This window comes from Vanellus vanellus, assembly GCF_965231255.1.
Source record: "Vanellus vanellus genome assembly, chromosome: 3".
Taxonomy (NCBI): Eukaryota; Metazoa; Chordata; class Aves; order Charadriiformes; family Charadriidae; genus Vanellus; species Vanellus vanellus.
In genome coordinates, this window is record NC_138907.1 from 84,324,459 (window position 1) to 84,350,697 (window position 26,239).

General features: G+C 39.6%; 1 protein-coding gene across 1 annotated transcript in view; it reads left to right on the top strand.

Annotated features, from left to right (window-relative positions):
- MMS22L (MMS22 like, DNA repair protein) overlaps positions 1-18,022 on the top strand; it is a gene marked incomplete at both ends in the record, with an annotated part of 92,945 nt that extends 74,923 nt beyond the window's left edge. The window contains 8 exons of the mRNA XM_082481171.1: positions 244-386; positions 535-694; positions 3,040-3,209; positions 9,920-10,131; positions 12,483-12,649; positions 14,218-14,314; positions 15,483-15,650; positions 17,941-18,022. Of these exons, the coding sequence (XP_082337297.1) occupies positions 244-386; positions 535-694; positions 3,040-3,209; positions 9,920-10,131; positions 12,483-12,649; positions 14,218-14,314; positions 15,483-15,650; positions 17,941-18,022 (1,199 nt within the window). The remainder of the gene's footprint in view (positions 1-243; positions 387-534; positions 695-3,039; positions 3,210-9,919; positions 10,132-12,482; positions 12,650-14,217; positions 14,315-15,482; positions 15,651-17,940) is intronic.
- Between the last annotated feature and the right edge of the window lie 8,217 nt (positions 18,023-26,239).

Here is a 26,239-nt window from a genome sequence, read left to right on the forward strand (position 1 = left end):
TAGGTTTTGAAGAAAGCTGTCAGTAAAATGAAAGACTTAGTTACCCATTCTTTATTCTCATATATCGCTATTAGAAGCATAACTAGTTTAGACACGCATTCTTTGTCTAGAGAGATACAGTCGGTTGCAGAATGCTTGTATTTTAGATATTTTTAAATCATGTTTCATGATTTTGGGACTAAAGGAAATTCAAAAGCATAACTGTATACTGTATTTACTGCTGTGCTTTCTTGTAACAAACAGGGAAAGCCTACATGGAGCAGCTGACTGAAATGACAAGACTGATTTTTAAACTCTCGGAAGTAGAAAACATTCTTTCAAAGGCTCACGTTGAAGAGTCAGATTTCAAGCAAGACCCTAAAAACGCTCTTGTACAATTCATTAAGGTACTGCGTTAGCTTCATAGGATGATTTTAGGGAAAAGGAATTATGTATCAGATTTTGTTTGGTGTACGAAAAGAAATTACTCATGCAAACCTGGTAAGAGACTTATTAAGTTTATTTAAATTTATTTCAATGTTTTTGTTTTCTCAGGCTGTTGGTAGAACTTACAGTGGCCTTCAGACACTCCCTGAGAAATCTGCCATGGTAGTAAAGACTCTGGAGTATTTAGGTGATGTACTAAAGTATGTAAAACCTTATCTGAAGGTAAAAGGACCTCCAGAAGGTCTGCAGCTTACATATTGGATCATAGGTAATTATTTTGCAACCTCTTCTCTTTTAGGAAATAGTTCTAAGTAATCAGTAAAATGTGACTTTTAATACTTCTCTTTCTCTATACTGTCTATCTTAATGGTTTATGACAGCAAAGTCACCAAGATGTTACAGTTAGATATTTAATTTTCTTCCACTGACCTTTTTTTTGTTGTTTTTTATCCTGATGTCTAACCTCCTTGTGGCTTTTTTTTTTTTTAATTACCCCTGCCGATGAGTATTTTCCAAAGTAAGATGTTTTCATGTCTTTTACTGCTGAAAACCACACGTTTTATTTGAACAAAACCAGAAACAATGACAAGGCAGTGAAGCAGTGTTATGACAGGCTACATCATATTTACTGGAGTTCTGATAGTGGACGGGTTGGCTTAGGAAGGTAATTTGCTTCCTTTTAGAACTGCTTCTCTTGCATATACTCTGTGCTTTATTAAAGCTCAAATTCTAGTATTTGTTCATTAAACTGTGGAATCACTGATAGGATGGAAAAATAAGAGTGCTGTTTATTTTGAATGATCCACTTGCCTTCAAAAATAGGGTAAACTTTATGTACCTTAAAGACAGAGGTAATGATTTGCATGTACATGCAGTGTACATCATGATTATAAGGAGTGCAGTGAAAAGCATGAACAAGATGCAGAAGGTGCATCAAATGTAATGGAATTTGAGCTTTGTAAAATGCTTTACTTTTCTATTGCAAGATCTGCAGATTTTGGTATACAAGACATGTCAAATTAATATTTTTTTTAGATATCCAGATGTTGGATTGGAGCCTTGTAAAGTAATTTTAGATTGGTATTTTCCTTTCTGTTCTTTGCAGTAGGAAATGATTAATCTTCAGTCATGCTATTGTGTGGAAGAAATTGTCCTTTCTTTTTAGTTAAGAAAACATAAAAAAGGTTTAAAAGAAAAAAAATATTTAAGTGTATTTCAATCACTTCTTCACATTCACTGGGCTTGTTAAATTATAAGGACAAAGCAAGAGACTTAACAAATCTAAACACCTCCTGTCTGTGGTCAGATTGTGTCTTCTACTGATCCATACATCACAGCAGTGATAATAAGAGGAGTACTTTCAGCAGGAATGAGCATGTTTCTTTCAAAGCAGGAAGCTTAGACAACATTATTAGAAGTATTGTAGTGATCGTTCTCTTTCTGTATGATTGATCATTGTGTTTTCTTTCACTCCGCAAGATTAATGTTGTTTTGCGTTGTTTTTAGAGATGGTAATGGATGACTTTTATAGATTAATAATATCTTGTAACAACCTACTTTTGATCTCTCATTATTTTCAAAGTCTTATACATGTTTTCCTGGGATATTCCTGTATTTTCAACCCAGAAAACTTTCTTGCTTGTAATTAAATATAAACTTGAGAATGTCTGTGGGAACTACTACGTAGGAATCTTCTTTCATTTAATCTGTATTTTGAGTATTAACACTCATGAGTATAGAGTATAGTAATTTTTCTCGAGAAAAATTACATCTCACCTGCAATAAAGATGTTTCTCAAAGTCAGAGTATTTACACATCAACACCTTTTCTTTTTACTTTTTTTTTTTTTTTTTTTTTTTTGCAACTCAAAAAGCAAGATCTTAAAAGTGGCTCAAAGCTCCACAAATGATATGTTAATGTGTTGAAAACAAGAATGATGTTCTCCAAGGCTCTCATTTTGGGGTCTGAGCGCCCACAAAGATCTGGAGATACCATGCTGGTTTAATGGACTTGGCTGCCCCTCATTCTTTTTAATCTGCCAAATTAGATGCATTAAATACCATTGGAAAGATACTTAATGTTTTCCTAATATTGAATCACTGTGTTAGCAGTTACTGATGTGAGCTCAGTGGTATTAAACAGATGTGAAGGGAAGGCAAAGGCAGCATCTCTCGGTGAAATTTGATGAATGCACACAGTCCGGTAAATGTTTAAGTGCATATGTGCCGATTGCAATAGTGTTACGCATCAAGTTTAGTTAATTTTTCTGCAGAGATGTGAGGGACTGTCCTTTCTGTAGCGTAACTGTACTCTTCTTAAAACAGGTTCACTTGCCTAAAAACTTGTAATTGTAACGTATTGAATCAATTTAGCAATTTCATTTTGCTGAACTGCAAATGGACTTTGAGTTGTCTTGACTGGGTTTTTTCTGAGGGGATATCGTGAAATGAGTACATGGGAGTGAAACATTTCAGTTGCTGTTGCTACTCTTGGACTGACTAATTTGACATAATTGCCTCTTTAGGCTTTCTTAAATTTTTTTTGTTACTGTAAGTTGCTTTGGGTTTTCTTGATTTTTTTTTTTAATTATTATTTATTTATTTTTTTCAACAGGATGTCTAGTAAAGTTCTGGGCACCAATACTGGCTACTTCCAAAGCACAGCAACTCTTGTTCCGCATCGTGGATTGCTTACTGCTGCCACACTCTGTGCTCCAGCAGGACAAAGAGCTGCCTGTGGCTTTGCTGTCTGCCATTCAGGAAAGCCTACCTCTCTATCTTCAGGTAACTATCTGAACTCTGTTATCAGCAGACAAACGTATCTTCAGGAAAAGATTCATATTGCAGAGGATGTTTTCTTTTTGCCTAATCAAAACAGGCGTTGGCTGAATTTAAAGAAGCAGCAAGAGGAGTTTTTTCTTCTTGTAGAAGTGGAAGGGAAAATGCCGCCCCATTGGCTTTCCTCTCATTGCATCCAGCTATGCTGTGGTACGCTCCAGAGCTCCCAGTCTAATTGCTGTATATAGAAAGCTTTTAGCCAACCTGGTGTTTACACTGGTCTCTGATGTGAGGGATTTCTGAAACCATCATAATATGTAGCAAGACACGTTGAGATGACAGAGCAAACAAATGTTTACAATCATCCTTGACTTGGTTAACTGTAGATAATTAAAGATGAGCTGCTCTTTTTTCGTTGCTCTTAGGAACAAAAGACAATCCTCTGCATATCATGGCTCTGTTTTATCTTAATAGTTTGAGAATGTGTTTTTCTGAATTAAGTTCCTGCTGCTTACACTTACATGACTAAAGCCTTCTTGCCCATTATTCCTCCTATTCTTCTCTTGGCTTACTTAACACTCTTGTAACTCTGTAAGGCTTGCTGATGCTGTAGAAAGAGACTAATTCCTGCCAGTGAGAAAAGAATGTATTTTTTAAATAAATGAGTTGACACGTTTTTCCTAGTAAATCCTTGGGTCTTTTTTGCTTACTATTTTCCCTTCGCTTTTAATCTTCATTTTGATTGCAGTCTTAACTGATTACTTTACAGGATTGTATTGTGAAACAATGCAGTGGTGACATTGTAAACATCCCTCAGACTTAGCGCTTTCAAAAGTTGCATTGTGATCGATGGCATGTCATATGGAAGTGAACATGATTATATAATGATGCGCAGAATACGACTTGCTTTGCTGCTCTGTAGGTATTCTCAGAAGATATATACATGTAGGACCATCTGGGCACTGATATTACCACAGAGTGTGACTGTCTGCTTGCTAATTTAGTATTTTAGTCAGAGAGCACTGTTTCTCTAGTCTGCACGTACGGATGTAGTTTTAAGATGAAGCCACTCAAGTTGGTTTTGAAGTCCGAGCGTTGTGGACCCTTGTTTCCTGTTTGCTTTGTCAGTCTCTGACTTCCTGACCTCGCTGTCGTACTCTTCAGCAGTCTGCTGTGTAGTCCACGTGCTTTCCGCTACGCTAGATGATCTATTGACCAAATAGTTTATTTTAGACAAACGCTGCTTGTAGAAAACCAGTAGTTCTTTAATTTAGTAAACACTTTTGGGGAGAGAAAACAAAGAAGGCAAGACTTATTTTTCCCATTTCAATGTGGAACTTCTACATCTTATTAATTGTTTATATTTGCAAAGTTCCAACATTAGGTGCTTCAAACTGCTTCATTCATTCCAAAAGACTTCCTGCCCCTTTATTTGGGAAAGTGGAAAAGTTCTGATTTAGGATCAACTCAAAATGAAAGTATTTTGATATCAGTTTAAAAAAATGTTCTCTTAGGACTGCTTCTGATCTCCTTTGAGATCAAATGGATTCTAGGCACTCTCTGACTTCTCAGGTTATTTTTTCACAGTTGGCTTAAGCCAAGTTGGCTTCAGGCTAAATTCATTCCCTTTCACCCCCATGTGCATTTCCCATTTAATTTGCTTTTAATGATTCTGTGAATATGGGATGACTGCAATTTGAGCTGGTTCAGCTAGTAACTAGCCCCACAAAGCAAACAAATCCCCCAAACCCCAAATGGGCATATCAGAAAAGTGATAAAACAGTACATATGGGAGGGAAAGCATGTAAACATGGTGCGAGGAAAGACAGGGAAACAGCATCCTCTGGATATAACCCCACCTTGACTAACTTAAGGTGTTGGTGAGTTGTGTGATCAGACTCCTTGGATGGCTGCCCTATGTCTGATGACCATTCCTGGAGGTGGAGCAGCAGTATTTTAGTGCAGGAGCCTTAATTCACCTAATGTTAGACAGCTTGATGTCATTGGGAAACTTGCTGAGGGTGCACTCAATCCCACTGTCCATGTTGCCTACGAAGATGCTAAGCAGTGCTGGTCCCAATCCTGACTCCTGAGGAACACCACTTATCACTGGTATTCATATGGACATCAAGCTGTTGACTGCAACTCTTTGAGTGTGATCATCCAGCCAATTCTTTATCCACCGAGTGGTCCATCCATCAAATCCATGTCTCTCCAATTTAGAGACAAGGATGTCAGGTGGGACAGTATGAAGTGCTTTGTACAAGTCCAGGTAGATGATAACATTTGATGACCTAGGAAAGATTTTGCTGGGATATAATATCAGAATTGTCTTCAGAGTTGTCTGAGTGAAGGACATCAGAAAGTAAAGAATAAGGAACATGAATGAACAGCTGTTTTCTAATTTTATGGGACTGTTCTTAATTATGAGATAGCGAGGCATGTAAAATGTAACATTACGTATTTTGCCACTGTAAAAGGAAGTTGAGTTGATCTGTGTGGTATTGGATTGCTGAAGCCTACCATGGGAAATTTGAGACCAGTTGAGATTGCTCTTGGATAGATTTCTTGGAGCATGATTTGAAGGAAATTTGGCACACATTTACCAAACGTGGGGGGAAAAAAAAAAAAATGAAGTGGTGTACAGAACTTGGAGAAGAACCAGTAGTTTAAATATATCTTGCAGAATACAGTGTAGGTGCATGGAGTAAGCATAATGCATAATGATGGGAAAGGTAAGGTACCATGCTAGATTTATCAGCGTTAATCCTGTCCAAACACAGAAGTTGGTTGATTTCTATCTAAATAGAGGAGAGTGGTGAAATAGCTTAATTCTAAGTAGTGCTTGGCACATACATTTTCCAGTGATTTTAATGGGCCTGTGCAGGTTCAGCATTTGTCAGAGATCAGACCTTAAAAGCCCTCCTGTGAGCCACATCTGTGGTCCGATATTTGAGCAAGCTTATTAATACGTTTTGTGAATTATAGTATGTGTTTAATAGGAATTGTACAACATTAATTGGTGAACAGCAAATTTATTCCAACAGCAGGACTGATATTATAAGTCATCATTAGGTACCTTGGCATTTCTGCAGTGAATAGTTCCAGTAATCCATACTAATCGCTTCTCCGCTCTCCACAGGTGATTTACAGATACATGGATAAATCAGAAGAAAGAGGCAGCACTGGCCACAAAAGGTTCCTGCAGTGAACACGCACAGGAATCAGCTGCCTTTCTGCTAAAATGAGGAGCAGATGTTGTCATGCCCCTCTGCTCCCCTTAAAGTGTCTTTGTTTTTTTGTGGTTTTTTAACCTCAGAAGATGGCTAAAGAACATAGTTAAGAAAAAACAGCAGCTCTATCAACCCTTTAAAGCCCATCTGCTTTGTAGGGATTGTCGTAGGGGTCTGATGTGATTGATTTCAGATCTCTGGTCCAGAATTGAAGTCCAGTAGCACGTGTTTCTTTTCTCTCTCATATAACAGTAGCTTCCTTCATCTTTGTTAATTACTGGTAGGATTTAAAAGAAGAAAGTTCTATGTGACTTCCTTGTAATCACATCCTTGGCCAGCGCTGCCTTGGATATTTTGCCCTTGTACTCAGAGATTTGCAGCTACTGTGCAGTGTTGGTAATTTATCCCTTGTGCCACTTGGGATATGGTTTTGTCAGACCTTGTGCAGGTCTGTTGCTTTCTGCACTCTGTAAGAAAAAGGCGGAGTCCGAAATAAAGAGCACAGTGTTGAGCTAAAGTCAATGGGCCTTCATGTCTAAAAGAGGAATCCAAGTTCCTCTCTGGAAACCTTTAGGGAACAGTAAAAGTGTCAGGGTCAAAGGTCTGATGGTTCTTCCTTGAAGAGCTTTGATGGTGTCGATGTGCCCTTCACGTGAGAAGACTTTATCGTGGCTTTTTCTACCATGTAGAAGAGAAGGGTTTTTTGTTTGGGGTTGCTTTTCTGGTTCCCAACAAAATGGAAGATAATTTTTCTCACTGTTGTCTCACTGGAAAAAGAATTTGTATCTTAAAAGCCTTTGGTGGTAATGTTGTAACTTTCATTAGGAAAAAGTATCAGCATCCTCCTTAGTGAAGAGACAATTTTGGTCTTACTACGTAGTTTTAAAAAATTCACCTTTTTTGAGAGGCAGCATCTCTGCCTGAACCACCAAGAAGGAACCTAGAATCCTTTCTAAAGAAAACATTAGGTTACAGAAAAAAGGCGTTTTCTGTGTTTTTTAAATGCTTCTTAAGTTAACAGTTCTTACAGGGTTTCAAGAGCTCTTTCTAGCCTCATCAGATAACTAAAGAAAAAAAATCACTAGTTAACTTAGGTCCTTTTTTTCCCTCTCTAGTCAAGAAGACTTTTCTTTCAGTAATGCTCTTGAACAAGATGTTGTGTTATTTAATACTTTCCACCCTTTTCAGATTACATCTCTCCCCATCCGACATCCCAGAAAACTAGAATCAGTTTACTTCAACTCAAAAAATGAAAATGCTTTTCTGAAGGATCAGGCTAGGTTTGTTGATCCATCTTCAAATAGAACTTAGAAGACCTGCAAAAATTATTGTTCCTTCAGATATCTAAATTCAAATATTTTTCCTTTTTATTGCACCTATTAAGTATCTTTAGGATAATTTCTTAAAAATAGTAACTTTTACTATTTAATAGTAAGTGATTTCTTCCTTCTTTTCTTGATCCTATGTAGCATTTGTTGATCCTCAATTTGAAGAGCACTCTTGTTTTAGTAATTATCATTGTTAGTTCTTCACACAGGTGTTATGTTCTTCATGCATTCCTACAGGTGTCCTCTGTAAGGTTGTGATGTTCTTTGTGTCCCTTTTATCGGAGAGATTAATATACTTTCTCACAGTATATTTTTTGAGTGAGTGCCAGCTCCTCAGACAGAAAATGGAATATTTTCTGTCTTTTTGTAAGAATTGTAGTACAGAAAGCACAGACAACTCTTCTTTATGCCTGCTGCAACATTTTATTGAAAACACCAAACGCTCAAGCTTACATGCTAAATAATCTCTCATCTGTAAGAGCCTCTCTGAGACTGCCACTTGCCAAGCAGTGTTTTTAAGAATTCTCATGCAGCAGCAGCAGCTGCTTTTTCCTACAAAGTTTTGCTTCATGTACACAAAAGGAGGAGAGAACCAGAACAAAGCCCCAGTTCAGGAAGTGTGGTTTTTATCACTGGGACTTAGCAAAATTACCAAGGAGCTCTAGAAGTATGTGAAGTTAAACCCAAACTGAACATGTCTGTGTTCAAGAGGGCCACCTAGAGCAAGTCTCTTTAGGCAGGTCCTGAAGCACCTCATTTACTGAAATGTCATGTTTCCGGTCTTTGTTTACCATGGAACCAAAAGTGGGAGCTCCCCATTTCAAGAAAGTGCCAAGAAGACCCTTAGCTATATCTCAGCCTGCTTTTTTTTTTTTTTTTGGAAAGAATTGTTCTGTCATGTTCACACAGACAGGTATAGATGAAAATCTTTTTGGGAAGGGACCCCGATGCGAAAAGCAACAGAAATACTCTTTTTCAGTAGCTGAGGAACAAAAGCAGCTTGTCTTGAGCTATTCATTTGTATATTAGCTTACCTTAGTAACCATCAGTATTCAGGCAGATGATCCTCCTGCCAAAACCGGAGTCTGGATTGCAATGCTAGTGGAAGTCTGAAGTACTGTTGAAGTTGCTGTCTAGGGAACTCTGTGCTTGAAATTCTTTTATACCATTATTCTTGTTGGACAAAACTATTGTGAAAACTGTGAATTCTCAAGAGGCTTCTGTTTGTGCCGCTGACTGTGACCCTTGTGATAGGAGATCACTGGAGGGTTTTTTTTTGTTTTTTTTTTTGTTTGTTTGTTTGTTTGTTTGTTTTTTTCCTTCAGGATTTGTTCGTCTTCCTTTCAGTATTCAAAGGAAGGGGAAGGAAACTCTTAACTTGCTCTCACAGCAACTTGTAGCAGTAAGAATCCTCTTTTTTCAGAGATGTACTGTGTATATGTTGTATATCTATGGGTAGTGTTCAGATAGGCACTTTCTGGGCAACTACTTCCATTATAGATTTTTCTCTGGATCAATATAGCTTATATTGGATAAATCATGGCAGTTTTAGCCTTATCTTAAACAGATTTTAAAAAAACCTCTAAATCCCTTACAAATGGTGCGTAATTTACCCCAATTTGTTCACACTATGAGCAAAATTCTTCTTGTCAGACCACGATTCTAAGTGCTCATTTTTCTGCTATATGTCGTTCGTACAAAAATGTCACACGGTGATTTACAAACAGATGCGGTATTCTCTCTTTCCCTTCATAAATCTTACCTGAATAATATGCTTTGTTAGACCACGTACAGAGTTGAAAAAGAAACGAGGAGCTCTTGGGCACAGAAATACTTCTTGGGTGTGAAATGCCAAGGTTTTATGGCAAATTTGAAGGGGAGCTTTCGTGTCCCAAAGCTTATCTTCCAATATATTAAGTAGTCTAGTAAAAGATTGTTCTCTCCTTTGCAAGCCTTGCTCTGGTTCTGTCTTCATTTGTAGACCATCGTACCGGCAGCAAATTACTGATGCTTATTTGTCAATGCAGTAGTTACTCTGTGTGCAGCAGTTTACACAGCGTGTAGCAAGTATTTAGCCTATGGTTGTTTAAGATTTATTCAAAAGTATTGTTAAAAATTTATTCAATTTCTCATTTTTTACAATTTTCTTCTACAGGGCCTGTCCTTTATATGTTGTCAGTCCCAAGCACAGAGCGCCTATTTAAATCAACTGCTTGGGAGCATTATTCAACAGTATTTTGGACGATTTCTCCCTTCTTCTCCGACTGCGCTTGGAGCCGGACAGCATCCTATGCTGACTGCTTTATGCAGCTCCATTACAGCCCCCCAGATGTTGCGTCTACGGAAGACCACTCTGCATGTTGTAAAGTAAGGACCAGCGAAGTAAAAAAACACATCACTTATTCAGGTTTTAAAAACAGCCAATGAGAAAGGGAATGCCACTGTTTTCTTCTCAGTAACTGATAGTTTGGCTGTGGGAAGAGCCTGTGAGTTGCTGGGCAGGGAGCAAAGGAAGGACGACGTTTATAGAGCAGGGGAGTAAAACTGGGAAGATCTGGAGACTAGCGAGAGACTCGTTGAGGATGGAGGTCCTAGACTATGAGAAAAAATATCACAGGAGGCCACATGGAAAGTATTTTTCTAGAAAAATTGCACTCCAGTATATACGACATCATACATTTGTGTCTCAGGCTGTGTTTAGGGCCACAGAGTTGTAGTGCTTATAGTTGTCACAGTTACCTGTACGTGGGAGGCCTCATTACTCTCAGTGTCAGGGTATACATGGGTGTGCCAGCTACCCAGGGGGAATGGAAAATTTGGGGTGTGGGAAGAGGAAGACGTAGAGACAAGAAGACGGTACTTGTTCACCGTGCTGTCACTACTGGCATAATGTCAGCAGCAGCTATAAATGCTGAGTCTCTGCTGCTGAAAGGCCAAAGCCTTGTTTTATATACTGCAGAATAGGGAACGATGTGTACTTTTTATCTACGTAGCGAGAGGAATGAAACCCCCTCAAATATAAGGTGATTGCTTATATCCAACTGTATTTTTCTGTGTTAAAAAGTGTGTATACGTGTTGATTAAGAGAATTTTAGTGTTGGTCTAAGGTAAACGTGATAGGCAATCCTGTAACTCAAGCCTGTGTTTAAGGGAGTGAATTCAGATTCCACAATATTAATTCTGACATGTTTTTAACTCGTGAATACTCAAACTTTGTCATCTTAATAAAGTTATTTGTGAATGTGTGCACGCATATGCGAATTTTAAGATCGACAGTGGAAAGAAAGTTCTGAAAGTGTAAGGGCACTTGGTGATTTGTAAGAGATGAAACGTTCCTTAGCGATCCGGGAAGCATATCTCAGAACTGAGCAGCAGTCTGATTTGCAAACTGTTGGGTGGTCGGGAGGCAGTCACTAGGTCTGTACGTGAATACGTACAGAGTTCAGTACCCATTTTGCCCTATGAAAGCTGGTGAGTATCTTTCTGCTGCGCAGAGGAAACTAAACCACATGATCAGGGGTGTATTATCCAGGTCAGAGAACCGTTTTAGTGGAAGAGCACCCCCCCAAAAAAATTAGTATGAAATTTTCATAGTAAATAAGTGGGATAGAAGACTTCAGGCTTGCTAATATTAAAGTGGGTAAGGCCACATAATACAAGAAATACAGAAGTGTTACAGCTTTCATGTCCCAAGTTATACCAGTGCTTTGAAGCTGTGTAATGAAATACTCAGATCTCTGAAAGTCAGGTTTCATTTCAAAGTTGTAGGAGCACACCTTGGTAAGTTTTTAACAAGGATAGTGGTTTTTAATTATGCATCGCTCAGTAAACATGTGTGCCTTGTTTGGGTAGCTGATGGTACCTAATATTAAGTATCTAAGAAGTTATTTTGAAGGTTCTGGGAGTGCTTTTGCTAACTGATTGACAAATAAAGGCTGTGTTCCTTTTATCTGCGCTCTTCTCTCCTGAATGCTTCCATTTAAATTTATTGTCTTCAGATTTCAGTAAAGTAATTCGTAATGTCAAACCAACACTAGTTCTGATTCTTGTATCCTTTTGTGGAAAAACAGCAAATCAAGCCATTTGAATCAGAACACTCAATGTGCGTGATGCCAAAATTTGCTCTTGTTGCAGATTGACAGGTCACCTTTTATCTTTGTATTGTAATTGTATGCTGGAGATGATTGTGTTAATTCTGACAGAGCAAAAGCAGACTTTGGCTGTCCTGTTACAACACACTGTTGACAAAAATAAAATAACAGTACCAGTATAACAGCAGAGCTGTTACCACAAGTTGGATTGTGAGTTGACAAAAGCACATAAAGCTAAATAAAGAAATTGAACAACAGTTGTATTTTGGATGTTGTTTTAGAGTCTTAGAATCTGGACTCCTCCTTTTATTTAGTTATTTTATGAAGCTGTCTTTGTATTTTAGCTAGTCACACTTGGCTTTTTAACTATAATTATGATAGCTGTTATTTCTCACTTCCCTCTCAACAGCAGAGTCAGAAGGCATCACTGTCCTCTGATAGATTGGGAGTCTTTTCTGAGACTAAGACAAATAGAAGCCATTAGTTGAGCCTAGATAAAGATAGAAATCTATGTAATAGGCCTCCTGCTGAAATATCACAAAGTTATTTTAAGGTGTATGGTGCTTGCATGGAATGGAAAAAACCCAAATTGTAGACTCTGTTTTGGTTTGCTTTTTGTCTTCCCAGTGAAAACTACATGCAGTTCAAAGGTAACGCTCCACCTCCTCGCTTGGCCTCAGTCCTCGCTTTCATTCTTGAAGTACTTCAGAGAACTCAGAGCACTGAACTATGTGACATTGACTTAGTTCTCCCGGCTGTGTTGAAATGCATGGTGTTGGTTAATGAGCTACAAGGTGAGCTGCTTGTTTACTTGAAATACATCTCTGCACACCTGTGAGGTTTTTGTACTGCTGAGTATCTTTCATCCCAATATTTAAGACTCTCACATGAGGTTAATGAGATACTTTGGCCGGATAAACTGGACAAGCTTTCTTTTTCAATAACTGAAATTAAATTTCTTTATCGAAGAGGCAGAAAAGTCCTACCTTGTTTCGCTCTCTAATGAACTAACGATCAATTTCTCAGGAATCTGAAAAGCATTGCCTTTTTCCCCATCCTTCCCATCTCATTCCTCCCAGACTTGGTAACTGTGGGATATTTCTTGTACTAAAGGTTTGAGACTAAATAGGACTAGCGTCTGTTCGCCCCATAGAGCCATTATAAATGGATTAAAAGTAGCATGTTGCTCTCTGAAGGCATCTTTGCGTCTTCTTTCAGCATGCTTTGTTTGGTAGTGAGAACTTCTTTATTTTTAGCTTCTTAAAAAATGAAGCACTCTGTTCACCCCACAGTTGTATAATGAATGCGCATGTGTGCATAAGCTCAAAATTTCCACTTCTTGCTGCCAGCAGAGGCATTAAGCAAAATGGGGATTCACTTCTGACTTCTCCCGGGAATTTTGGCTGATAAAAGTCCTTTTTGATTCTGGTCTATAACAGTTTCAAGGACAAGATATGCTTAGGAAATTAGCTGAATCATCACACACCTTTCTTCCCCCTTTTGCCATCATAGTCATAGCAGCCTGAAGCTGAAAGTACCCACTTTGCAATGTGCTGTGGAGTGGAATGAGCTGAATGTCTTGGGCTGCTGTAGCCACCAGCGCTCTCGCTGCCTAGATGGGGCTCCACCACATGCTCGTAGAAAAGTCCTTCTAGCCCAGTTCCACTTTTATAAAGGAAGAGCTGGCAATCCTGCTTTAGCAGGGGAGTTGGACTAGATGATCTCTAGAGGTCCCTTCCAACTCTGGAAAAAACTCCGTGAATGAGATGTACTCCGTGAATACAGGAGAAGCTTCAAATACCTTCTCAAAAAAAAAAAAATAGCATGGTTCAAATACTGTATCTTGCAACTTGAATATTTATTTGGAAACAATTAAGGGGAAGAAAACTGGAGTTTTGTGTTGTTCCACCCCCACCCCCTAAAAAGAGGTAGATTTCAGAACAATACCCACCATTGAAATTAAGGATTAGATCTATATAGCTTTGTGCAGGATACAATGCCATGACTGCTTTTCTTTAATTCAAATAGGAATGATTAAAGAACACAAACTGAACTTAAATTTAAATAAAATCTTTATTTCCACTAAGTGTGCGTCTCTTTGCTTTAAGAGATCACAGTGTACTTAAAAATCTGTATGTTTAAAGGATAATGGTGGTGAAAATAAGACTTTTGCATAAATCTGTGATTCATTCTGTTCTTTATAGCCAATCTGACTAACTGCTCTCACAGTCATTTCCCTTGCATCAAAGTAAGATAAAACCATTTTTTTTACCTCATTTAAAAATTGTAGTCTTCATGAAAGACATTCTCCAGATGGTCAGTTCAAGAGCTCTGTGTGAATCTTGTGATTTTTCTTTTACAGTTAAAAAACTATCTGCAGACATTCTGCAGTACATGGTAGAAGGCTGCCAAGCAGGGTCAGGAGGAGAACGCGCCACCCAGCTGACTTCTGTATTTAGGTAACCAGAAAATATGCCAATTGGCAGTGAAGTTACTGCAAGCCAATTGACAGCGAACATGTTTTTTGGAAAATAACTAATTATCCTTAACATACTGCATTGTCACTTGTTTACCGTATTTAAATAACGGTACTTTTGGCACTGATTTTTAAACATAGCTTGGCCAAAAAGTCAGAGCAAAAAAAGTAGAAGAGAGAAACATACCTGCTTTCTCATGGATTAGGTACTGTTTTAAAGGTATGTAATAGAGAGGTATGTTGCTGCTGTAATGGGAAAAACTCCTCATGAACGGTGATGGTCACTGTTAGGTGCTGTGCAGGATGCGCGTGCCTAATTTGAAGTGCATATAATAGAGATCAAATCCTCATATATAACAAGCTTAGCGCTTTTTTTGTGATTTATTTGATTTTGTGACAAACAAACAACAGATTATTATAGTGTAAATTATACTTAGTCCTGTTTCTCACATGGATGCAGCAGAAGTGCTGCATGAGCTGAGACCCGAAGACATTTTGCAAACCTAAGCACTGGTGCTGTACTGGGTTGTGGCTAGATGAAAGCTCCAGAGAGACTCGCTGAAATAAGAATAGATGTTTGTGGGCATGCCAGTCTGTACACGATACATCACTTTCATGGGATGTGTCATCCCTAGTGTGTTACTTCTGATTCGAATGTAATCTGTGATCTTTAAAGACCGCAAACCCTCAGGAAGACAAATGGGTGCACTTCCATCCAGTGGTCTGGCCTGCTTAAGATCCAGTAGAGCTTTATAAGAAATGCCAACATTATTTCTGCAGTCTTGAATCTAGATCTCTTGTCTTGCTAACTTTTTAAAAAATTGTTATTTTATATTAAATAATAAACTCGTGGTTTAGTTTTGCATTCAGACACATTACGAAGTCAAGTGCTCTGGAACAAGTCAGCCCTGGTGAAACAGCAGCAGACTCTGACAATTTGCTCGAACAGAAACGCGTTGGATTTTTAGCATTAGCCTTCAAAAGCATGGCTTCGTTGAAAGAAAGTATTCCATGTAGAGTATTTCAGTGTAACAATATGAAAATTGCCATGCAGCCAGATTGCTTGTTCTGATTAGACTCTTCAGTTGTTCTTGGCATGTTCTCTGCATCTAGTTTTGACCTTGCATTAAATGCCTCTGTGTCCCCCTCAGGCGGTTTATCCAGGACTATACTGCTGTGTATGATCACCGGGTTTTCAGCATACTGGAAACAGTGGCAGTCTTGGATCAGACGTTAGTTACCAGCCTGATTCCCACAATCACACAGTCGCTGAAGGATTCAGAGTACAAACAAGGTCTTGGAAGAAATGCTGCACAGAGGTTTGATTTTTATTTAATATTGGTTTTTGACAATGAGCAGTAGAGGTTTATTCTCTTGAAGGAAAGCAATGTTAGCAGCACAGATAATTAAAAATGAGTGATTTTTAAGTGTGTTCAGTCAGAAATCTCCCTTTGCTCAGGCTTTCCGTGGTTTTAAGTCATCTATATTTGCTAAAAATTTTCAGAGATGTTTTGACACACGAGGGTCTACAGACCCCAGTAGAATTTACGCAAAGCTGTGCTGCCTCTGCTTACTGCACGGTATGTTGCAAAACAGAATAAAGAAGAGTTCCTGCCCCAAAGAATGTTCCTGTCAGTCCCTGTTTTGGAGGACCTTATGGGCCATATGTAAAATTACGGTATAATCAGGTATGACCTCAGATGCTTGGAAAAGAAATACCCATAGCTTAATTTCAAGAGTTCTGTCATAATATAAACATATATTTATGAGAGTTGTGGACATACAGAACCGCTGTCTCCTCTCCGATAGGTACAGCAGACTCAGGCTTCCTCCGTTTGCCCCCCAAGAACTTAGGACAGAAATATTTGAGTCGTGACTCCATCTAGCGTTAGGAGGAAATGGCACAGACGGTGGTGCCTCTGGGTGCAGATGCAGCAGTGAACTTTGGGCACCTCTATAAATGCTGTTACTCTGGGAAGCTCTGCCCAGCGTGGCACCCAAACCAAACGGGCTCCTCCTGTTAGTTCTGCTCACTGGAAGGCTGGCCCTTCACACCTCGTTCCTCCTGGGCAAGGAACTGGCCTCGGTGTTCGCATTAACGCACGTACTGGGACTACTCAAAGGGGAGGACCCCAGTCACACCTCAGGCTGGAGGAGTTTTGAAGTGCATGTCAGCAGGGCCCAGGCTATAAAAAAACAAAACAACAAAAAAAAAAAACCACCAACCAAACAAAAAAAACAACCACAAAACACCAAAAGACTTGAGCGTGTAGGAATGTAACTCATGAGACAGTAAAGGGTAGTCAAAGGGTATTAATTTTCCATTTAATGAAAAATGTTTAAGTGATTTGTAATTATATTATTCACTTTTTGTTATCCTCTACCAACAAATACATTTGCTTTTATTTAAGGGAGTTCACCCAAGGTCAGACTGAAGTACCATTATATGCAAGATTTTCATACTACCTGTTTTTGATCTTTTGATAATATATTTTATAGCCAATTTCCATAATTTTTATACTGTTAATAAGGTAAAATTCATCCCTTTACCTGCAAAATATGGGAAAAAAAAAGCAGGTTGGTTGAACTTCCTGGAACTTGGAAATTACTGAAGAGCTAAATTTCTTTTAGCCTCATCACTTAACGTATATATTATGTGTTGTTGATGTTTTGTATTAATAATTTGTATTTAGAATGTGCTCCATTATGCAGCAGTCTAAGTTGATCCAGGAACATTTTATCCTAAGAACACTAATAACTGATTTTCTGTCTTCAGTCCTGACCACTAAATAACATTATATTAACATATTCCATGCAATTACTGTAGACATTAAAGTGCAAACCCATATATATAAAGGAAACAAAGTTCAGGAGTTGCATTAGATGCTTATAGAGGTGATGTCCACTGCTGCTATTGCAATGAACTAGTATGAAAGCTGCAGTTTTGTTTGCTCAAGTTAGTATTTCATGATAGATAATTAGAATAGACCTAAATGTCAGATGCAGTACTTTAACAATAATTATATTGTCTAGTTTGGAGAGTATTAGAATGAACTTAAGGCGAAAAGTCTCGTCAACACGTATGCACGCTTCTGGAAAATCCACTTGATTGACATTCCCCTTCTGAATTTGAGGTTTATTTTAAATCTCATTGCCCTTTGTTGAGGAGGATGGTGTAAATCTGTGTCAGTGCCAGTCTGCACCCTAGTGCCAGTGGCTGCATCACTGTGCTGCAGCATGAGTCACAGAGAGATTTCTTATGCAGCAATAAGGCAGCAAACATGATGAAGTCTGAATGTCAATCTCATCTAAGCCTTGGAAACTCCATGTTTTGAAATAAAAAATTTCTATTTCACAGCAGTTTACGAAGCAAGTAGACTTCTAAGCATCTTCACTACACTTCCAGCCATAAATAATGCAATCCTAATTCTTCTTCCAATCCGGCCATGCTAAAAATTCACAGCAAACAAAGCAGTTGAATCGACGGGGAAGGGAAGTTACTGTGTTTTAATATCCCAGTATGTACACAATGTGGAATTATGCACTTTTGCTCCTAGGATGTGTAAGATTGTTTAAGTAACATGTTACATTCTTTTGGTTTTTCCACAGAGAAGCCTATAAAAGACTCTTATCTTACCTCACAGAGGCTGGACAAAATGAGATACAAAAACTGGAAAATGAGACAGGTTAGCAGTGTGCTGGTGATTAATCCTTTCCTCTTGAATGTTCTGACACCGCCAATACTTAAAACTACACTCTACGAGACACACGCCAAGTTCTTTATCTTTACAATGGCAATACATTTCTCAATTTTGTGGGTTTTTTTTTTCCCCCCAAGTTATGTATTAATTTTAATAATTTCTGTGGTATTTGAATATTGTCATGCATCTGAAGAGTAACTCTCAGTATACTGTTGAATGGCAATTGAAACATACAGCGAATTTATGTTAAAATGTCTATACGAGCAGAGCCTGTATCGCAACATACAAGGTAGGATTTCAAAGAATCAAAGTAATTTCACAACTCGATTCACACTGAGTGAGACCTGACCCTCTTAACACTGTATTTTTGAAAAGCTTATTCGGTATGTTCTTAAGAAAATCATAACTTTGTAATTTCTAATTTATTATTTTAGTAGAATGAGGAAAAAACTCTGCTCTCTAGTACCTGAACTTGTGGAATGCAGGGCGTTCACCCGGAGTTGCACCAGTATGACAGAGCTATTGTTTAACATGTTGTTTGTTAAGCTTGCGTATATGTTGCACAAAATGTATATAGCTGTCTTAACCTTCCACCTGTATTAAAACATTAAAGTCTTTCAGATTCCAGTGTAAAATCTCTTCTGTTGTCTTTGTGGGTAATATAAGCAAAGGTAGGTTCAGATTTCCTGTTGTCTTCCTTTTCAATACTACGTTCTTAAAATTAACCCATAATTTCCAGTGATCCCACGATCTTTTTATTAGCCATGACACTGTTAATTATCTGTTTAACTTAGACTAGGTGTAAATGGTGTGAGAAAAAAGGAGAGAGGGCAGGCTTCTTAAGAAAGTACTCATTTGTGGAATTTATTCCATTTGATCATAGGCTTGGAATTATTCCTGTTTGCCTGGAAAGTTGGATCTTTCAAATATTTTGCTGTGTTATGGTTTATCTTTTGGGTCTTTCCAGGACAGGCCTAGCTCTGCAACTTTTTCTATGGTTTGTTTTTTTTGTTTTTTTTTTTCTAAAATTCTCAGGAAACTTTCATTAATGGCTATGGTATTCACATTTTTCACTTCCCTCCATCGCCTGTATTTCTGCAACTACTTATTGGACTTTGGGAGTGGTAAGTTTGCCCTTAATGGCAACGCTGACGTACAGGCTGCTTACTTTTTAAAATTATTCAGATTTTAACTATACGATATTAATGGGAAGGAAAGATTATTTTTGTGTGTAATAGCGCCACAAAAATCCCTAAAATCTTGTTCAGAGCCGCTTCTCTTTCATTACAGTAATCTTATCAAGTCGAACTAGATAATCTTTTTGCCTAAATCGGCTATCGTTACTTCAGATAATGCAGTAACTAAAAGCCTCTTTAGGCTACTTAATAGTGCAGAACATGGAGGTTCTTGTCATTACGAAAGTAACTCATTGAACTTGCATTGTAGCTTCTTGTAAGCTTCTGTACCTGGGAGGAGTTTTATTAATCTCAGGAAGATTGTACTTCTAAAAAGCTTTTTTAAAAAAGAAATAAAAATAAAAACCTCGCCAAGAGACATTAATAGAGATGTCTTAGAAATTTGAGTCCTACCAGGCAGTAGATTACAGAACAGGTGTCTGACTGTAGTATTACTTCCTGAAAGTAAAACCTTTGACTTTTAAAGGGTAGAGCAGATATTATAACAACACATTTAATGATGTGTTTAGTAGGTTGTTAAAGACATATTTAATACTATCTCGTGGTTGGAAGTTTCTGAAAAAGCAGCAGACCTTTATGTAAATGCGCAGCAGCTCGGGGTGCATGAGAAACTAATTTAAACAGTTTGGAAATTATCATTCTTCTCTGTCAAAAAGTTAATGCGAACAGAAATAAAGCATTTTGCATCATATTCATCAACCGCTGCCAAATGGGCAGTCTGGTTTGGTCTAATTATTTGGTATGGACATTTGCAGATGTGACTGACAGTTCTGATAATATTAATGAGATGAAGGCTTGCAGAGTGCTAGTCTAGACTGACTTACCAAGTATACACCAAAACAACAGCCCAAAACCAGTTAGGAGGAAAGAAGAAAGTGCTCATTTTTGAAGTACAATATAGAAAAAGTAAACAGTGAAACCCCCCATGAACTAAAAGTAGTTATGTATTATGTCATCTTAGATGCTGTCTGTATAAAGGCTACTTAGGACACTGAACATTATTTAAACTAAACCTTTCTGTATTTTTATTTTTTTTTTTTTACACGTGAACAGTTTGGTTTAAAAACAGTACAAATGTCTGGTTTCTTTACACAATGCACGGAGAATGGCTTAAGGTAATGAGCAGGAGATCCCTGAAAGCTTTTACACAGGTTGCTACCACTGACAGGAGCGGTTCATCTGCATATAGATGCAAAGTCTGCCTCTTCACCCTGTGGGACAAACAATAGGATAGAGCCTTGCTGTAAGCCGGGTGAAGAGGAGATCTGAAACTAGGACTTCCACCTACTGGCCAGTGGTATCCTTAACCTCTGTCAGAGGAAAGGAACTCATCCCCTGCCAAGCTTGCTTTCCTCTTCTCCCTCCACCAAAGATTCATCCCCATGGTCGGTTGTATAAGGCTGAAATTGGGGGGGAAGGGGGGGGGGGGGGGGACACAGTGCTGAGGGATGCTGTATGCAGAGTAGGAAAAGTGTGAAACAGAAGCAAATTCGATGTTAGTTCTGCCAAGGATCAATAGCCTGGTAACATAAAGCTTGGCTCCTGGGCAGCTGGCAGCATTATCTTAGGGGTTAGCCAGCAGATACTTAGGTGTGCAGTGACTCTGGACAGCAGCCAACGAGAATTTTGAGCAATTCCATGATGTTAAACTTACACCTCTTGCTTTGCCGTAATTTTCCTGCCAGTGCGTGTATAGGTGGTTTGTCAAGCGTTTTAACTTTGAACCAGAACCAGTAGATGCTTCTGGTATTACCAGCAAGTCATATACCAACCTGAGAGGCTCACTGAGAGATCACCACCTCTGCATTGTGGCTGTTGGGACAGGCAACATGACACCTGTTTTCTCCCCAGAGAGCATCAGGACAGAAATTCCCTGCAGACCACAGAGTGAAGATGTGGCACTGCCTTGCCCGGCCTTACGGGTTTTTGGAGTCTCTGTTTCTCCAACGCAATGGATTACCAAAAGCTTCCACCAATGCTGGGCAGATTTCTTTCTCTGCTGAGCCATTTGCAGGATGATCTGCTCTCCACTAAATAATATAGGTCAGATGCCTCTTTTCCACTTTATCCCGGGTGAGTATCACAGCAAAGCTCTTACGCAGGGCTTCCATGAGCCTCCGACAAGATCACTGATCACAGGAGAAGAATCATGCCTCAAGTCTGTGATGATTTCCAGCAGATGAAGAAAGGTATGTCCCAAGATCACTTTCCTAGAGGTGTATACTACGCCTTCCTTTGTATCTAATAAGACTGGTAATTAATAGGAGTTCTGTCATTGGCTGCAGAGAAGGCAACAGAAACTGCCATTTGGATGTCACCAATCCCTGAGAGCAGCAGCTGTGTGAATCGGTTTGCCAGTGGGGTCCGTGGTTCCGGGGCCGTGTCAGACCTTCAAGTGGGGGCTTGCCGCAAATGAGCAAAGGATTGTGGATTTGTTAAGGGTAGGCGACTCTTGCAAGCAACTCATCCTGCATGATGTCTTAAGATGTCATACACATTCCTTTCCTCCACCGAGCCTCTGCGTTACAATTTTACAGCAGTCATTCAAGCTGTTGTAGAAGATAATGGCTGTTTCTACCATCTTATGGAAAATAAGGTGGTTGAGATCACGCTGTCTGTGTCGTGTGTGGATGCAGACTTCTGCAGGGGAAGACTTTGACCATTTGCTTGGTCCCATTTAGATCGAAGGCCTGAGTGTGACCTAACCCCAATTTCCAGGACTTTCAAAGCTGTTGGACAGTGAAAATTGACTTCCAGCAAGAACTCTTCAGTTAGCACTTGACCAACCGCACCGTATTAGACAAGTGTGCATTTGCCTGATGAAAACCTACGTGGTGATCACTAACTTGCAGGCTTCATATGAATACAAGACCACCGTACCTGTCCATTTATAAATCCATATTTTTTAATAGGCTTGGGGGTTTTCAGCCTCAAATCCCAAAAACATTATTTACAGATGTTGTTGATGTATTTGTATCCTCCTCAGGCCCGCGTTGTTGTCACAGTAGGGCAGCGGTATACTTCTGGGCTGGGAAGGGTCTGTCATGCAGTATGTTGTCTAAAAATAACATTGCTCGCAAGGATGGACATCTACTGTACCCCCATAACTGAGGGTGAAAAGATCCTGAAAATAAGGCTGTAGCTAAAATTCCTAATGAAATCAGAGACACTTCAACATATATGAAAACATATGAGAAGTTTGTGGTATTAAGCCTTTTGAACATCAGTTAATTACTCTAGCTACAGGATCACCATACGTCAGTGGAGTTTTAACAACATACTAAATCTCAGTAAGCTTTTTCTTCCCCTAAGCCTGTTGCACAGTCCATGCCCAATATCTCCTTTCCTTTAGAAACACTAATAGTGGTGACAGGAGACCTGTGTAAAGCAGAGCAGGCGTGAGCCTTGCCAGCATTTTCTGTGCTGTCAGAGGACTGTTCCGGGACACAAGAGGACCAGTATGCCTTTTTCTTTTCGAAATATATAGACTTTGAGAGCTGAATAGAAAAGATTTCAGTTTTATATTTTCCCTCTTCCAGAATTCTGGATACTGATCACCTCTGACCCATTATCATCCTTGTGATATAAACCAGCTGTCCAGTGCATCACCAACAATAGCGGGGAGAAGGGAGTCTGCCTTATCTTTCCTTTAGCAACCTTAGAATGATAACTGAAAAAAGAGACACTTTTTCTGTTCAAAATTCGCATGCAACTTCCATTAGTCCCACAAAGCTGTCCCTCTATTTTATAAGAATTTCCCATTTGTTATTGTTATTAGACAGCAGGAACATGGTAATTTAAATTACTCCTTGCTTTCATTTTCAATGACAAAAAAAAAAAAAAAGTGAAGGGGGGAAGGCACTTGTTTCAATAAAAGAACTTCTGAAATAGAAGAATTGATGCCTTTTATGCTGGAATAGAACAGCAGACCTATGGAAAGAATAAGGTTCTGCATATCTGTTGTAATTGCGCAGAAGAGGAGCTGCCAATAGCATGCACTACTTAGAGAGTCATTTAAGGAACTTTAATAACTGTCCGCCTAAAGGCAATGCATTTCCCTCAGGAAACAGAAAAACAGGGTTTATAGCGCTCTGTTTTTCCTTCTTTCAGTAACTTTTGAAAATTAGGTATGCATGGGTATTTTCAGTTTAATCATATTTTATAATTTTTAACTATTACTTAAGACTCAAATTCAGTGTAATCAGCCCATCTGTTAGCAATGGTTATAAAATTATGTTGAAGATTAAAAATCTGATGCGGTGTCAATATGTCCTAGCATAATTAAGCTTGTTTTATGATGAATGACTAGGATATGGCTTTTGCCTACTTGAGCAGCTTTAAAACAGTAAACCTTTCAGTAGACTTAATGTACCAAGTGTGAAGGTACGTATAGAGCAACAACAAAAAAACCTTAAACTCAGATCCTGTACCCATAGATGGGTCTTTGCAGGCCTTGGGAAACGCCAGCAGAGTGATGCCACATCACAACCAAATTCACTGCATTTTTCAGTCCATCAAACGCTCTCTCGGATCTACTCTCCTCCCTGTAGGATGTCACCCAACCAGGCATTAAAACTGCAAGTTTGCTAAATTTTAGAAAGAGCCGACATGACCTGTATGGGCGCTGGTGGAAAACTTTCAGCACAGCCTTCACTTGCGTGAATTGAGGGTATTGCTAAAAATACTTACTCTGTGCTTCAGTACTTGAAGCACTGCAGCGTAGCCTGATCTACCCCCAGTAAGAGGGAACATTTTAAGCATTTTAATTCTGGCATTACTGTGAAACGGCTATATTTAATCATCTCTATTGGAAAACCATTCTTTATGTGGACACTTTTTGTGTCCTTGGGGAAAAAAGAAAAAAAAGCCTGTTTTGCGAAAATAAAACCGTATAAGCCCTTTCTATAGTCTACGTGCTAAACTTCCTACAAAGTCTTCCTCCCCTGCAAACTCTGCCTGCAGATGAAGTGTTTTAACCTTGCCCTCTTAATTTATTCTACATTCTAATTTTCAATAAACAGATGCCGCCTCTTTTCGCGCTTGTTTCCACATTGTTCCACATTCTGCCTGCGTTGTTTCTGCATGTGTGAATATTCAATTATCTATTTCTCCACGATTCTGCAACTGAGGTACTAAATGTCTGTACAGGTTTGGGGGAGGGTAACCGGGGAAGGCAAAACTTAGAGGGGAAAAAAAGAGTTACAAAAGTTTGAATTATCTTGAGAGTCCTGAAAGCTGCTAAGTTAAGAAGAAAATCTACTAGAAATGCGAGGATTACAAAAACACTCGTGTACAGAAGCAAAATTGCTGCACGCTGGCTCGTAACATATAAGTATTTCTTTGGTCAGCACTTGGGGGTGAAAGGCTCAGTAGAGACCAAAGGGGCAGAAGAGGCTGTTGGTGCTGCTGCTTCTGGAAATTGCATCTTTTATTGATAAAAAGCACAGAGCAGGTGATTGCCGTTGTGGTTATTTATAGCTAAGAAGAGCTGATAACACATCTTAGGACTCAAAGGTGAAGTACTCGATATAAAGGATGAAATATCGATCTTTATGGGAACGGCCCAAAAATGAGATCACAGGGCAGGCGTAAAAGTGTAAAGGCTCTTCAGTGCGGCTCTCGAGACCTTGTGGCCCAAAAACCTAGCTGCAAATCTAAATAGCTTTAATCTGTAAACCTAGGGAATTCAGGGCGCAGAACCGCACCGGCTTCCAAACTCTACAGTAACTGCTGCTGCATTATTCGCTTGTAAGGATACCTCTTTCCCGAAGCACTGGTGAGCTCTTACCGGTTGCCGCCTGCGCCACTGCCTTGCACGCTCCCAGCTGGGAACCCCCGTGACTTGTGCCAGCAGCTGCTCTCACGCTGTGCGGATGTGACTCTGGTAACGGAACCGTCGATCGTGGAAATATTCTCATTAGGGGCAGCTTTGAGGCTCTGTGGAAAGAACGAACTAAACTGCGTGTCAGAGGTACGTACCGAAACCGTTAGGCTGGGCAGGGACAAGGGGGGGGTTCAGAGGTTTGCGTTTGCCAAAACCGGTGCAAAATGTAGGAACGCCAGAGGTGGATCTGGAGCTTGCGCACAGGAGCCTGCAACCGGGGGGGCAGTTTCAGACATTAAATGGGAAAGTGGCAGAGCTGATGCGTGGACACGCTGATGCAGCAGCTCTGTCTCACTGGGCAGCGCTTGCGGGCAGGACTCCCGCACCACCGCAGCCGGCGGGCGAAGGCAGCCGTGCTCTCCCGGCCCCTGCTCCTCCCCAGCAGAGAGCCCTCGGCCAGAGCAGGGCCACTGCTGGCACCAGTGTGCTCTCTGCCTGCTCTTGCGTTGCCACCAGTCTCTTTTTCTTACTTGGCAATAAATAACCATCTTTTTGCTCACCTGGCACGGGCCACGTGACATTTTCTGACTTCAGGTGCAGCAGAGCACCCCCATCTGTCCCGTAGGTCCTGCAACAAAGGCAGAAAGACCCAGATAGGAAAGTGCGGCACAAAAATTTGGGGGCTAAGCGGTTGCCGTGAAAGACTTCTCTGTAATCAGTGGAGCCTGATGATTAAGAGCCAGAGCAGAATCCTGACACTAATAGGAGCATATGTGTCGTCCTGAGGCTCTGTGGCTGCGGTACCCTTAACTAAGCTCATGCAATTGCGCAGCTGTTTAAAACTGCTATTCACCAGTACAGACAATTGGTGGCAACAACCGGAACAGTAAAAGCCTCGAAAGGGCAGAACAAACATGATAAATAACTTTCTTGCCAGACGCTCCCGCCTTTCAGCCCTTGAGCCAAGAGGCACAAACTGCTTCGCAGAAGGAAACTTCCCCCCTCCGCTTCCGAAACCCGGGCCTCAGGCGCAGCTTGCTGCCGCCCCTTCATAGCCGGCCAGATCTATCCTAATCCCGAATTTTGTTGTTTATCAGCAAAATTCAAATTTCAAGTTCAGAAATGATTTCATAGCCACAGCTGTGGTAAGCTATGAGGCCTAACAATAAAAGCCTCAAAACTAAGTT